The 15,620-nt window shown below is 43.0% G+C and overlaps 2 protein-coding genes across 2 annotated transcripts; one reads left to right on the top strand and one right to left on the bottom strand.

Moving 5' to 3' along the window:
* The first annotated feature begins 884 nt into the window (after positions 1-884).
* Positions 885-5,465, top strand: LOC128454093 (sodium/potassium-transporting ATPase subunit beta-3). Its single transcript, XM_053437273.1, has 7 exons — positions 885-996; positions 2,345-2,473; positions 2,749-2,847; positions 2,944-3,137; positions 3,256-3,306; positions 3,856-3,942; positions 4,034-5,465. Exons 1-7 carry the CDS (start codon positions 885-887, stop codon positions 4,199-4,201), a joined length of 840 nt encoding a protein of 279 aa, XP_053293248.1. The 3' UTR covers positions 4,202-5,465.
* Positions 5,466-8,867: 3,402 nt separating this feature from the next.
* Positions 8,868-14,125, bottom strand: grk7a (G protein-coupled receptor kinase 7a). Its single transcript, XM_053438365.1, has 4 exons — positions 13,529-14,125; positions 11,903-12,358; positions 9,432-9,712; positions 8,868-9,207 (listed from the first exon to the last, which is right to left on the bottom strand). Exons 1-4 carry the CDS (start codon positions 14,123-14,125, stop codon positions 8,868-8,870), a joined length of 1,674 nt encoding a protein of 557 aa, XP_053294340.1.
* Between the last annotated feature and the right edge of the window lie 1,495 nt (positions 14,126-15,620).

Here is a 15,620-nt window from a genome sequence, read left to right as displayed (position 1 = left end):
ATGCTCAGCCAGTCAGTCATAAATAGCATCATCTACTAGTATGTATAAGAACACGTGTGTGTCTGCGCGTGCGCGTGTGTGCGCGCGTGTGTTGTAGACGACTTTTCTCAGAAGCGCATCCGGACTCCAGCCTCTGTTGAATTGGTTACCGGTTTGGTGACTCAGTGCGCACGACTTGTACGCAGAAGAAGAGGGGGAGCGAACCCATAACAAATCACGAAGACCGTGATGTATAATACAGAAGCCATGAAGCTGCTGAACGCCACAGACACGCTTTGATGCGCCTGTTCTTGCACGTTGGAATTACCCCCCCACACACCCTGCCGACATTTTGGAGACTCCAGTTTGTTTCCCAATCACACTGTGGCCATTATAACACGAGAGACGATGAGGAGAAATAATGTGCGCTCTATTTATGGGTTCGCGTAGACGTCACTGACGATCTCTCTCTCTCTCTCTCTCTCTCTCTCTCTCTCTCTCTCTCTCTCTCTCTCTCTCTCTCTCTCTCTTTCCTCCTCCTCCCGCTCTCTCTATCACACACAATCTCTCTCTCTCTCTCTCTCTCTCTCTCTCTCTCTCTCTCTCTCTCTCTCTCTCTCTCTTTCTCTCTCCTCACCTTCCCCTTCTCGTTTTTTTTGTTCCACCAGAGCATCTCTCTCCTTCTGCTCTCCCTCTTTTCTACACCGCCCACTCCTTCCCAACCATTGATCCAACCACTCACCACCGCCTTGCCGGCCCCTTCGCCTCATCGCATCGCCCCGCTGCGCTTTTCTGCATTTTCTTTTTTTTTTAATAGGCAGAGGAAAACACATATTTTGGACCAAATATATATATATAAAAAAAAAAGAAGAAAGCGAGAGACGCAAAAGAAAAACACCACCACCATGGCGACCACCGAGGATAAACCCGCTACCAAGGAGAAGACGTCCAGCTGGAAGGACTCCATCTACAACCCGAGGACCGGCGAGCTGCTGGGACGCACGGCCAGCAGCTGGGGTAAGGATCCCCGTCACACTGCACCCAATCAGGGGATGAGCGGATTCTTCATTTGGTCCCTCTTTTAAAAATCCATATCAAATCATTATAGATGTGTTTCTCTTCAACCTATATCTATACATTTATATATCTATCTATATATGTATAGATAGATATATATATATATTTATATGTGCGTGTGTGTTGGTGTGTGCAATACAATGACTGCCATGTAATGGATTAGCGGAGGGGCCATCACAGGCCTTCATGAAGGTGTAAAGGAGAAGCCTCTACCAAGAGGCTCACCAAGACGTATGATGCTATGAAAGGTGTGCGTGTGTGTGTGTGTGCGTGTACGTGTGCGTGCGCACCAGCCTCTGTTTAATCAGAAATAACCAGGTGTTGATGATGATGAGCATCTTCTTATTCATATTTATCATCTGTATTAATAGGATAACCAGGGAAATCACATGCTCGCGGTAGACCGCAGCTGATGATGAAACCCCCATCATTACCTAATCATCTGAGAAGAGAGGGCTCCAGCCTCCCCGAGCTGAATCCATGGCTGATACAGGCCACACATTTTTATGTAATGATCCCCCAGTAAATTCCAGAGCGAGGTAGAAGCACAGCACCCTCCCTCCAGCTGCCAGCTCCTATAGGCTAGCACACGGGGCCGTCAGGCTGCCTGGGCCCCTGCGCTGCTGTGCAGTAGGATGCTCCATTGCAGTTGCATGGCCGCCCACATTAGCATGCCTGTCAAGGTCAAATGGGATTCCACTCTCTCCTCTTTCTCTCTCTTTCACACACCAGGCAGGTGCATTGTGGGATACTGTTGAAGAGGAATGGGAGAGGGGGGGAGGGTTGTACAGCAAGAAGCTGAGGGGTCCATCCCTTTTTTTTTGCCTGTCAACTTAGAGGGCATCCATGCTGTGAGAGCCTGGATGGTGGTGAACCATTTTGACTCAGATCTTTCCATAGCTATGACCCCCTTTCTTGTTTCCCCTCCTCCTCTCCAGGATGGAGGAGGCAGCAGCTGCTCTGAGCGCTGCAGCATCTTCCCTCAAACTTACAGTGTTTTTAAAATGGAGCATCTCTTGCTGTGAATGCTGGCTCCACGTTTGTTAGCACCGAGCAGCATTTCCCCCCTTGTTCCAAAATGGTTTCTCTCAACGGGATAATACACTCAAATGACAGCTTTCTCCAGGCTGCAGCCGAGGAGCGATATAAGCACATCTGAAGGCATTTGTCCAAGCCTCAGTGAGGTTAAGGCTTGTAGTTAATTATACATGTCCCCTCTCTGCCTCCTTCCATCGTTATGTCTAATTTCTCCTTATTTTCTCCTTGTCTATCTCCAATCTTCCTCCAGGCCTCATCCTGCTGTTCTACCTGGTTTTCTACGCTTTCTTGGCCGGCATGTTCGCCCTGACCATGTGGGTGATGCTGCTCACTCTGGATGACTACGTGCCGAAGTACAGAGACCGCGTTCCCAATCCAGGTTAGTGTGTCTGGACGGTCAGTGTATGGGGGGGGGGGGCTGTAAGGTACTGTAACTGGCAGCATTTCTCTTTGAGCCATTCATTATTCATACTTGCACCAATGAGATGCTGTCACAATAATCTGCTACATTACAGCTGCTTTCTGCATCGACCTGTTTTGAAATCTCATCCTGTGAGATAACATGAGTGCAGCTGGACAGAGAATTGCTTGTGCATTAGTTTCTCTTGATGGAATCATTTACAATGTTTACTTTACTTTACGTGTCTGTTGCAGGGCTGGTGATTCGACCCAACTCTCTGGATATCGCATTCAACAAATCCGAACCGCTACAGTACTCTGGGTACGTCAAGCACCTGGAGTCCTTCCTGGAAAGTAAGTGCAAGTCTCCCCCGGAGCACGGATGAATAAACCCGGATAATAGCATTAATTCCACTCCCCACGCTATGAATCTCTATCTCTCTCTCTCAGGATATAACGAGACAGAGCAGGAGAAGAATGAGGAGTGCATTCAAGGAGAACATTTCCTGCAGGACGACACTGAGGAAATGACGAAGAAAGCTTGCCGCTTCAAGAGATCCTTCCTGAGCCTTTGCTCCGGCCTCTCTGACACCAACTTTGGATATTCCGAGGGAAAGCCGTGCGTGCTGCTGAAAATGAACAGGGTAACGCGCCGTTCCACTTTGACTGATCCGCGCTCCTGGTTGTCAGAAACCTAAGAGGTGTCTCACTTTGTTTAGTTTTCTCCCCTAAAATGTTCCACTCTTCCTGTCTCCTTCATAGATCATTGGCCTGAAGCCGCGCGGGAAGCCTTACATCAGCTGCGCAATAAAAGTAAAGCCGTTTGTCCTGACTATGCACGTGCCACTTGCTTGTATGTGTTTTTTTTTTTGTGTTTTTTATTTCTCTCATACAACAATCTCAAAGTCTCAATATTTTCCTCCTGTTCATCTTTCTTTCGTTTGTCCTTCTTTTTTTGTCTGTGTTTTCTTCTGTGTGATTTCTTTCTGCATGCTGTCTCTGATGGCCTTAGGGTAAGAGACATACAGTATGTAAATGGTGGAGGATTAAGGCCAGTAGGGGTGTAGGCACATTTCATTATGTTACATCATGCAGGTGTCTCTTAACTCATCTCAGTGTCATTTTTCAAGATGTTTTCCTCTAATCTGCGTTATTTTCAGCTTAAAATGTCCATTTTGCAGATTTAAGCCGAACACGACACGTTTTCCACTTGGTCGTTTAAACATCCTCAATAAACAGCAGAGTCATTGCTTTTCCTTTTGTTCCCACGTCCTGTCTCATGTGTTCTTGCAAATATGATATTAATGCAACCTAATGCATTTCTTTGAGGCCTCACACTTAAACAATTGTTCTCCTCCACAGAAAGACGATCCCGTACAAATGCATTATTTCCCAAGGGAAGGCCTTATTGATCAGATGTACTTCCCCTACTATGGCAAGAAAGCTCACGTAAGTACTCATGCCCCAGTCGGATCACGTCCGCTTACGTCGACACGTTGACACATTATTGACAGACGGCCTCCTCTTTCCCCCAACGCAGGAGAGCTACGTTCAGCCCCTGGTGGCCGTGAAGCTGCTACTCAACAAGGAGGACTACAACAAGGAGCTGACGGTGGAGTGCAAGGTGGAGGGATCCGACCTCAACAACAACGACGAAAGGGATAAGTTCCTGGGTCGGGTCATCTTCAGGATCAAGGTGTCCGAGTAACTGGAGAAGCAGAGGACGGCCGGTAGAAGGGAAACCGGTGGCAGAGGCTGCCCCTGTTTGATAAGGATTTATGTTTAAAGATTAAAAAGAAACACACAAAAAAAAGAAAGAAAAAGGAAGGAAGTGTCAAATGTGTCACAGAGACTGCATGTTGGGATGGGGCCGAAGCGTGGAATGCAGATAGTTTTGGCTACCGGTTGATACAGATTTATCGAACGTTGCTTTGCTGACATTTGTGACTCTTCTTTCCTTCAACATTCCTTGCTGACCTCCTCAAAGATTCCCAGAACAAGACACAGGCTCAGCTCCTCCCTATCCATCCATCCATCCATCCATCCATCCATCCATCCGTCCTTTCATTCCTCCACCCGTTGCACTGCTCATCCTCCACTCAGTTTATTTTTTGTTTTAGTATTGATGTGACTAGGTAACTTATTGCTGATACGACTTTATTTTCAGTGTTCTTTAGATTTGTTTCCTCCTCCCAGGAAAGGAGTAGTATTGTTTTCATCTCTCCGACCTGTATGAGCGGCTGTATCATCGCTGAGAGGATTTGGATCTTGCTGTATAGTGTAACTGAGAAAGTGGAGCGTTTCCGAAACACATCTCCAGAGTATTCACATTTATCACATCACACAGATTTCATAGGATCGTACCTTGATAATCAAGTATAGCCACTGTATCCCTGTATATTGAATTCCAATTACAAGAGTCCATTCCGACATATAAATACTTTGTGATCCTGACCATAGTTAGGGAATTATAGATAGATCTTTGTGTTGTGGCCTCCGTTGCCACAACCCAGTCTCGTGCTGTCTGTCCGTCTGTCTGTCTGCATGTCCGTCTGTCCGTCTGCCTGTCTTCCTGTTTACTCACCTCTCCACTGCAATAGCCGACATGTGCGTGAGCCCTCCAGGACTGAATCGAGTTGTCTCGCTTCACCTCTCAAGGTGCTGCGTGTTGTCGATGATGACTGAGGCCACACACACACACACACAAACACAAACACGCACACACACAGAAGGTACAGTGTAGAAATGCTCTTTAGGCGGAGAGGTGCTTGAGGAGGTTCACTGTAACTATGTACTGTATATCTTTACGTGATCTTTATATCTCTCTGGGTCTCAAAGATTGTTTGTTAGTTTTCTCTCTTCTTCAGCCTGTTGATCTGATTGTCTGCCAATCTATTACTCTTCAATGTATATATATAATACACTATCATATTTACTTAATTCACACTGTATTTTTGTCACAAAACACAATGTCTGTGCACTGTAAAGAAATCATTTAAGCAAAGATTTACAGGAAATTATCTTATTCAAAGCTATGTTTACACAGTCTTAAAGGGAACCCGCATTTGAAAGAACAACTTGTAACATCTCTTCAGGGTGCCTTAAGACCCGATGAAATAAATTGTGGAATAAAAGTGATTTTGAAGAAAAATTTGTCTACTTTTTCATTTCGGCCTAGAGCCTTTTTTGACAATGGTGGAAGAAGTATTCAGTCTCTCAAGTAATGTTTCAAACACTAGAATATTAAAATGAAAAAGTTTTAATTTACAAGATAAACTTTTATCACATAAATGATTTATGCGTTGAAGAAAATAAAAAAACAGTAAACAATCGTCTTTTTGACTTTTCTGTTTTCTTTTACTCAAGCAATCCAAAAATACCTATATCTGAAATTAAAGAAAATATAATAGACATGTGAATTAATCATTAATCATAAAAATACAATTTATACTGTTTATGTATAAATGTCATTTTTTTGTATTTAAACCTATAATCTTAGTTTGACACACTTTAGATTTTTGAAGATTTGGAAATGATAATACACACATTCATATCTAAATAAATACATATACCCGTCCATTTTCTCTACATCTCATCTCTGTGGTGGAATATTCCACCCGCGACCCATCTATATTATGGGTCCCGGGGGAATGGAGCAAATCCCAGTTATTTGTATGCGGGTGTAAAATGAGATTATCTAACACAAACGAATTTGAATTGAAAGCATGTTGTTTGAAGTGAGGAGGAACCAGGCGGGTTGAGTGAGATGGCTGTGATTGTGTTTCACTCCATCACATTCCCACCGTCACCACATCAGCACCAACCTGCAGCCACATGAGGGCACCACAAACAAGCCAGGAGGATTAAATGTGTGAGTGGTGCTGCCCGCAGGCCTGACAACAGTTAAACTAATGTGTCTATCAGAAGAAGAGATGGGATCTTATTGGCTGAACCCCTTTCTTATGTTGTTAATGGTTTCAAAACCACTTTTTTTTATTATTGAGATGTTTTCTGAGCCATAAACTGCAGCCTAATCACTGTGTCAATAGGGTTAAAATACCTGCACTGTTGCTGGTGGAGTGATTATATCACATGGGTAGTAAAAGAAGTCCGATCACACCTGTCAGCTCAGATTTGACTGCTCCTCCATCCAGCCAGCTCCCAGCGCACCCTGAGGCCGCAGCTCTGCTCTTCACTGTGAACAGCAGTGTGTACCCAACTCCTGCTCTACGTGAGATAATCTCTTGGGGTTTAGCTGACCCTAGAATCCACCTTAGTGCCTCCTAAGCTCTTACTGTCCTTGAGTTGGAAGGCTATAAACAAGTGGTGTCTGAGACAAAGGAAAATAAATATTTTCATCTGTCTGTTTTTTATTACTTTGGTCAGAAAGTGGGCAAAAATATACTGTAAATGTTGTAAATGTATTTAGTACCTAAATTCCGAGCTGGAAAAGGACCCTTGGGTCTCAGCGTATCCTCTACAATTACGTTGCAATGATTTGCTGGCCTCGATCAGTGGGTTTGGTTTCCCCTAATTTTTTAAATGCAACATTAAAATTGTCTTTTAATTTCTTCTACACAGTAAATAATTATCCCAGCTCGGTAGCTGCAGATTTTTCCTCAGATTCTATACTTGGCAGTAACACTGCAGAACCTGAGGGCCTCTGAAGCTGATTTAAGAAAAGAGGACTCAAGGATAACACTGGTTATCGCCTTATCAGCTAAGAGTTGAACTTGCCAATTTGTGGCGGCCTGTAGCACAGCCTGGCTTTAGTCAGCGCCCTGCAAGGGATTAACGCAGCTGATATTTTTAGGTTTTACTCCAAGATTTATCAACAGCACTTTCCTCCGTATAATAAAACAACCCTGTGTAATAAGACCCCAGCAAATAAAACCTAAACATTCATGACCACAGAAAAGAAACAGGTTTTAAAAGAAATATTTTAATTTATTCAAATGATTGAAGATTCAAGGAAATCCCTGCTTTACAATCTGACATTTCTATGTTAGCAATTCCTCTGATGTTATATTTACAAGTACATGTATCATATATGTTTATGTTGTATTAATAATAACTGTAAAAACTCAACTCTTGAAATTTAAAAACGATTAATTACCCTGAGACAAGTAAACAAGAATAAAAAGGATTTTTGAACAGCCCCAAGTCTCTAAAAAGTAAATTCAGGTTCACAACCACAGCAGTGGATTCTTTTTTTGTTCCTTTTTTTTTTCAGAATCTGGCTAGTTTGAGTTATTTATACTCATCTCAAACTAAGAACAAAAGCCCTGAAATATCAGTGTTTCAGGGCCGTGAACGGGGCATCCTGCACATTCCTGGTACAGGAACTTACTGTCCAATTCCTCTAAGTCTTCCACATCTTCCACATGCAGCAGTGACCTGCTGTTTCTGCTCTCCTTTCTCTCCCAGCATCCCGGGGCTACACAGTCTCCACTTCCTCACCGAGCTGAGCACCGACAGTAGAGGGACTCGGTGAAAAGGGGGATTCAGTATTTTTCATTTCCTTTTTCAAACAAATCCTACTTTTAATACTTACACATTCTTCTTTATCCCTGTGCATAGATAAATATATTTCTTTATATACAATACAAACAGATGCAACAATTTTTTTCATAGATTTTTATAAAACTAAAACGTCAAACCAAAGGAAACAATCACCTGGATGTAAATGCAGTGATCGTCCTTAATTAGAAGGTTTAGGATCACCACATATAAAATTAAAGGTGATGACTATTTCTGCCATGTGAGGTTAAAAAGCACTTTTTGTTGTAGAAACAGTGAGACCTTGTGGTTTTATCAATAGAGGGCAGGGGAGGGAGGGAGAGCGCTAAATAATACTATAACATTTACACAGTCCACTCGCAGATATTCAAACTGAGCAGTTTCATAGATGGAGGACTTTGCTTGTTCCAATTTGTTTAAAGATTAGTCCTGAATGCATCAGCATTGCTTATCATTCTATTGCAAATACTTTTAGCTTATATAGTATTTACTATGGTATTTCTGGAACCATGGCCTTTATCTTACTCCTCTAACACTAGTATTCTTTATCAAGAGGTTCCAAACTTACGTTTTTTAGAGTCTACATCATTAGAACTGCAAGAGAAGCTGTGAACCAGAAATAAAATGCTCATCATTGCATGTTCCATGTTTTACAGGACCTTGCCCTGGAAGCAGTAGATCTATAAATCAAGAGCATCCATTCAAGTCAGGGATGTTATTCTAAACGTGCCTGGCACTCGAATGTTTCATGAAACAGGATCCATCAATATTAGTGTGCACCGGGAGGAGAGAACAAACAAAATATAGAGCATTATGACTGGCAAGTGATACATCAAACACGTTGTTGTTGCTGCTCACAGCAATATACATGTGCCGGACTTCTTGTCGTCATCTCCACCTCCTCCACCCTCTTTCCTGTTGGGATCACTGAGCTCGGCAAATAGTCCAGTGTCAATCATTTCCTGCTGCCACTGGATGGGCACAGCGCCAGTGCTAAACTCCTTGAAGAATTTGTCGTCCTTGGCGTCAAACTCGATGCCCTTGATCTCCGAGAACTCTGCAATGTCGTCGGTGTCCTTGGCGTAGACGACGTTGGGCTTGGGTACCCAAGGAGGATCCACCAGCCCGGCCTCCAGGCGGGGGAAGTTGATGGACTTGAACCAGCTGTGCTTCCTGGGATCCTCCAGGTTGTTCCTAAAGAGAAGCAAAAAGAAATGTCTTCTCTGTCAGATTTGCAAGATTGAGATGTCGGATTTTATGAAAGAAGCACAAAGTGGAATAAAACCATATTATGCGTGGAAGTGAGTTTTCTGAGAAATAAACTACAAAATAAGAATTTCAATTCACTAAGCCATTATGAACAGCCATTAACACTATGTTTCTTGTTAAAGGCTATACAGAGTACAAGGAGCTCTTACTTCACGCCCAGGCGCTCATCCATTTTCTTCTTCAGGAACTGCTGGATGACGTCCTTGGTGGTGGCGTCAAAGCACTTGTGCTCCCACTTTGGCTCTTCATGTTGGATGCGACGCTGCACCTCCTCCTTCTCCACCTTTTCCTTTTTGGCCTCTGGGCCTTTGAAAGGTGTGTAGCCGGCCACCATCTCATAGATACTGACGCCCAGGGCCCACCAGTCCACTGACGTCCTGTACGGGGTTTTATTCAGGAGCTCAGGGGCCATGTATCCTCCGGTGCCAGCCTGAGGAAGGGAGAGGAGGTCAGGAGGGAAGACTGAAAATAGGGTTCACCTATAAATGTCGTTATAGTACATTTGAAGATGCTTGAATGCATAGTGTTGTGTGTATCTTTTGAAGATTTCAGATTCTCCATGCAGGATAAGGAAATAAACAGATTTATGTATAGTTCAGCAACACGAGCAATTCAAATAGTTCCTGTAAAGACATAGAAAATAGAGAGAGGAACTTGTGGAACAACAGACCTTTAAAGAACAACATTTGAGCTAAATGTGTTGCCTGGTTTACAAGAAACCTTAATCTAGTTTTCGCCATCTTTTTTCCTCTCTGGGCAACTCTGTCCCTGCTCCTCGGCTCCCCTCCCCCTCCCTGTGCCTCCCTGCATCTCCCTGTACGACCTCATCCGCAGCCTCGGAGCAGGAGCCTAATCTTAATGTTAAGCCTCCTACCTGTCAAGAGTCATATGTGTCTACACGCTGACAGAGTAGTCCAGCCTCCTGCATAAAGACTGTCCATTTCTGGATCTGATCGCCACCAGCAGAATTACACAACAGCCAAAACATGAACAATGCACACACATGCTGCGGACAGGCATAGAGCCTGGATCTTAATCTGGCAAGGACCCTGTTTAAAAGGTCTGTTTCAGGTGTGATTGGTAAAGATGAGGCGATATATAAACAGCAGGTATCATAAGAACTGAAGGATGCATCGTCCTTTTATAGCCAATTTGCTATAGTAAGATATTTAGTCTCTGCTACTGTTGTACTGATATAAAGTATGGTGTGATACGACTTGGCCAAGGATGTGACTGGACCGGCTGCCCTGACTGATTATAGTACAACTCCATTGACCAAACTTAAGCTTAAAGGCTATTAAAAGGTTTGTAGGCAATACCTTTTACTCTAATATATATTCCAACGAAAAATCTATTATGCGTTTGTTAATATACGAGTTAATCCGATCTTGGTTCATGCGAGGGACCCATCTCTAGATACTTTTCAGCTGGGCTGAAGTGACCTTGTTTGCAAACTGCCCAGCTAAACATACTCAGTGTAGGTTTTTTACCTGGATCTGTCAATCTAGTCGGGGACAGACTTGTGTAATGCTCACTAAGAGGATTTGGGGACCAAAGCCAGCCTAGCCTATAGAAGGTTAGCCCAGTCACTTTGGCTGGCTGAGGAGCATCAGAGTACTGGATAATGAGCTTACTGGGCCTTCACTGAGCTAAGAGCTTACTCTTTGATGCCACAAGGCCTAAGGAAACCCTGCAGCAAACTTTCTATCTTTTTTCAGGTCATCCATAGGTGAGCACAGGTATGTGATGTAATGTTGGAAGATAATGTTGCATAGATTAGGCTGGCGGATTTTAAAAGGTTGTGGTCATCCATTTTCTCCTTATTGAAGCAATGTTTGACCTTAGAGTCTACCTCAACGCACTCTCACAGTGATAAGGACTTGTGCTTTGCAAATTGTCATGTATCCTGCAGTTAGATGCAAGAACACCCTTGTGCAGCCAGTGTGGTTTCACATTAAACTGAACTCACTATTTCTCTCAAGGCAAAAAGAAGAATTACAAGGTTTGTGAAGAATTGTGGGAAGAAACTTCCGTACAACATTCTCAAGGTAACACCTTCACAACACTAACAAAATCTGTGCCTCCAAGTCACTGAGAGAAACGTTCATACACTTATCGAAACGCTTTATCAAACACTGGACCTCTGAGTTCTGTAGCAGAGCCCCTACATAGGTCCGTAGCCTATAAATGGCCATCGCATAATCTGACTGTTAAAGGATCAAATGAGTTATATAATGGATTCAGGGACGCTCTTTGCACAGATCTTTAAGCTTTCCAGTAATCCCTGTCCGGATTTAAAGCAAAAACCCCAACAAGATTGACAAACTGTCCAAGAACCTGAGTTCAGGTTTTACCCTTAGCCTCATTCTGTTGATAGATGAACAAAGACAGGAACCAGTGGTCTCTGTGCTCGTGCTCTTCTGTTCTGTTGCAGTTTGTGTGTGGATGTTTCTGGTCTTAAACGTAGTCCAGGCATACAGATGATGATTTGCCTAAGGTTTTTCAGTTGCACAGAATTGGGGTCGATTTTATAATTTCCCATTGGTCTAACAAGTCTAGCAATGATCCACGTTTGTTGTCTTTCAAAAGCCATTAGATGGTCGTGTGCGCATCTACTCACCATCTGAGTGACGGTCTTCCCTGGAACAATCTCGATGGCCAGGCCCAAATCTGAAAGTCGGCACTGGCCTACGCTGTCCAGCAACACGTTCTCCGGCTTCATATCACGATAAACGATATCCATCTCGTGCAGATGCAGGATGCCGGTGGTGATCTGCGCTGTGTAGTGGATGATGCGCTTCATCTCGATGCCCTTGTCTACACCCTTGCCATCATAGCCTATGTTGTAAATGTGGTACTTGAGGTCTCCTCCATTCATCAGGGTCATGACAAGGCACAGGTGGGTCTTGCTGTCGTAAGCGTAGGACAAGTTGACCAGAAACAGACTGTTAACCTTCTCCAAGATCTTCTTCTCTAGCAGGGCCATCTTCTCGCCACCCTTCTTCTTCAGTCGCTTTTTATCCAGCTTCTTGCAGGCGTACATCTGGCCTGTGGTCTTCACCTGTACAGCGCATACCTTGAGGAAGACAAATTTGATAAAAAGGATTTTTTATTACCACTTGACAAGCTGTTCTCCTTATTGATTGATTAGAATCAATCCCACCAAGCATGGTACCACACTGACATGCTGATCGTAGCCTTTGCACAACACTGATCAGTAGTGACAACAGTGATTGGAATGAACATTTCTCTTAGGGAAACTGTACAATTAAAACAGGATCTTCAGTATAATGGCAGTAATATAAATTTGACTGATACTCTAAATCCTCAATCTACTATTACATCACATCTTTTAATATTGATATATTCAGAAAGTATCCCTATTTTAAACAATCAGATGCTGTTGTCAACTTAACTTGACCTTTGCCAGCTGTGTCCTGGCAACCTGTGTCCCTCATATCTTTCACCAAACCTTTATTTTTCTGGTATCAGTATGTCATTATGGAAAGAGATTATCAAAATAGCAATCATGTGGTTTGTATAACTTTGAACCACTGTACATGAGTGTTTCTCCTAAAGAAAACAGTATTGTACAATCACAATAGATTTAGACAACAGCAAAGCAGCAATTATCGATTTCTTACATAGCATTTATGACACAAGTAGCACAAGTTCTTCTGGGTTATATACATAGGCTTTTTTCTAAGAGCTTGATATATCTCATTCACAGGAACACTCCTTTTAGAGCTTGCAATTTACATAGTTACCTGAAGAGAAATTGGGACTTTTTCATTTGTTCCACATAAAGTTCATAATTTAAAACAGAGAACCAAATTTTTTTATTTTTTTCTCTTGATTTTCTGTTTGCTAGGTAGCTTGTGGCTGAATACCAGATCTCATCATGGTCACCTTGAGTTAAGGTAAATCCTCACGTATGCAACGTTGGACCACTTGTCCTACACTATCCTGTTGTAACACACCTGCGTTCCTACTTCAGGTTTTCCAAAGACACTGCGCAACTGTGATTTGCTCAACAAGAGCTTTATCATTACAATTTCAAAAGATACTGAATGCATATTGTCTTGCAATTTTAGCTTATGTTTAAAAAAATATAGATGTAATACACATTTTTTGAATTGGTGACACCATCCTCACCTGAGGAGACTCATCCAACCAAGGTCTATAGATTTGAAGATAGTATAGTTGCCATAACACATATTTCTACATAAATTTTTTGCATGCTTACCTCTCCAAAGCCTCCTTTTCCCAGAGTCCTGAACTCATAGAAGTATTTGTCACTGATGGGCTGTTTCTCAAACTCTTTCCACTGGAGGAATTTATCAAAGAATGGACTGACTTGGTAAGTGGAGAAGGGTTTGTCCTTCAGGTATCCTCTTACACCTTCCTGGACTTTGCCTTTCATCACCTCCTCAAAGGTGGCATCTGTCACAGAATTGCATTTGTCAGCGACTTCCCCGGTAAGAAAGGAGAGGTAGGACTTGGAATCAGCCTTGCAATACTTCTTGATGATGTTTTGGCGTGCCTTTTCCTTGACTGCACCTTCAGCCAGGTCCCAGTCATACAGCTCATCCAGGAATTCAGCAGCAAGCTTGAAATCAGGGGTACTTGAAAGGAACTCACGGAAATACTTTTTGCCAATAGGCTGCCTTTCGCAAAGCAACGTGAAGTCCTTCTCGATGGAGGTTCGTACTGTTTCACATTGCTCAGGCTTGGGGAGAGCTAAGCTGCGGCGCCGCTTTCTCATCTCCTTGTCATCACCACCCTGGGCTTTCAGGTAGGCCGTGTTAGCCACCAGGTTATCCAGTCCCCCCATGTCACACATCTTGGCGGCTGTATGTGGTCTGTCCCCCCTCAGAAACTGGAATCTTCAGTGGCTCCCCAGGGATACCCTCTTTCAATCGACGTGGCTTCTTTCAGAATCTGTGTGTCTGTGTGAGAGGGCAATTCTCTCCGAAGCCAGCGTGCAAATGAGCTCCTTCGCCCAACCTACCTGCAAACCTAAGACACACTGACACACCCAGTAATTACTCATTTAGAATTAAATACCAGGGAGGGATTTTGGCTTAAGGATCTTTGTGTGGCCTATTCAAGGATGCTGTGCACGTAAAGGGAATCATAAGCGGACTCTATCCTAAGAGGCTTTGTAGCCCTCTATATTTGTTCATGGTGTACAGTAGTCTCCCTCAGTGGTCCAATGTTTTGTTAGCTTTTCATTTCATGGTGAGATGAAGCAAGAGAAAAAGAGGCTGAAGATGCCGTGGGAAAAGCATGAGGCCTTTCAAAATAACTGTCATTGTACTTTCTGGAGAATCCTCTTCTGAAAGTTGTGAGAAACTAGTGACACAGTAATGCTTGGTCCCATAATTCCGTATAGTGATTCCTGGCTCTAGGACATGGCTGTATAAGCTCATGCATCTTCATGTCCCTCTCTGTCCTGTTCCCAGTCTCAACAGAACAGGTACTTCAGAGACCCTATAATCCCCTGTCTGCTTCGTTCTCTGACCTCATACTGTTTCATTGACCACACCTTTACAATGACAGCAACGTTGAACATTTAAGAAAATCTGCTGAACATTACAGAGTATTATTACCTCCACCGAGGAGGTCACAACAGACATTAGTCCGTCTGTCAGCAGGACTACGCAAAAACGTCACACATACTTGTAGCTTGGTGGAAGGGTTTGATGCGGGCCATGGAAGACCCCATTCAATTTTAGTTGTTGAGGATCTGATTAGGGGGTGGACACACTTTTTTAAACATTGCCAGATTGGGCAGAGGGATGTCTGCTATACTCTACTGTGACAAAGTTTACTTGTAATGTTAGGACTATCATTACAAGTATGTAAATGCTAAACAGGATGAATACATATATGATTTGTCAAACTCAAACGTTCTCCTCAGGGAATTTCAAAATGTTTTATTTATAATATAATCCAAAACACTGGCTAACACGCCGTTAAACAGCCATTTTACATTGAGTGTCCGTTTAATAGAGATGTGATAACACCTTTCTACACATTGCGTCTCCGTTTAATAGAGATGTGATAACACCTTTCTACACTTACTGCTATATGTTTTGGATTTGGAGAAGTAATGCATTCATGTCAATGGAGAAACATTAGGTACCCAGTGGGATGCTGTAAGGGATATCAGTAATGACAGAGTGCTTGGCTAGTATGAGATCACAATAGTTGCTTTCTCTACCATCAATTCACTTTTGCTCCATTTATCGACTAAGCAACAACACAAAATAAAAGATAATTTCCCCAAATTCCCCCGAAACATATATTTCATGTAACAAGCAACAATGTAGCAT

The sequence above is a fragment of the Pleuronectes platessa genome, chromosome 13 (genome assembly GCF_947347685.1).
Source record: "Pleuronectes platessa chromosome 13, fPlePla1.1, whole genome shotgun sequence".
Classification (NCBI taxonomy): Eukaryota; Metazoa; Chordata; class Actinopteri; order Pleuronectiformes; family Pleuronectidae; genus Pleuronectes; species Pleuronectes platessa.
Note: the sequence above shows the minus strand (reverse complement) of the source record. Positions and strands in the feature narration are given on the sequence as shown.

Bases quoted from the DNA above. Each gene is read 5' to 3' on its own strand.
- LOC128454093 (XM_053437273.1), top strand. From the start codon at position 885: ATGGCGACCACCGAGGATAAACCCGCTACCAAGGAGAAGACGTCCAGC. The intron at 2,848-2,943 runs GTAAGTGCAAGT...TCTCTCTCTCAG, and splicing joins CCTGGAGTCCTTCCTGGAAA to GATATAACGAGACAGAGCAG. The intron at 3,943-4,033 runs GTAAGTACTCAT...CCCCCAACGCAG, and splicing joins ACTATGGCAAGAAAGCTCAC to GAGAGCTACGTTCAGCCCCT.
- grk7a (XM_053438365.1), bottom strand. From the start codon at position 14,125: ATGTGTGACATGGGGGGACTGGATAACCTGGTGGCTAACACGGCCTAC. The intron at 12,359-13,528 runs GTAAGCATGCAA...GTCTTCCTCAAG, and splicing joins GAAAAGGAGGCTTTGGAGAG to GTATGCGCTGTACAGGTGAA. The intron at 9,208-9,431 runs GTAAGAGCTCCT...GCTTCTCTTTAG, and splicing joins GATGAGCGCCTGGGCGTGAA to GAACAACCTGGAGGATCCCA.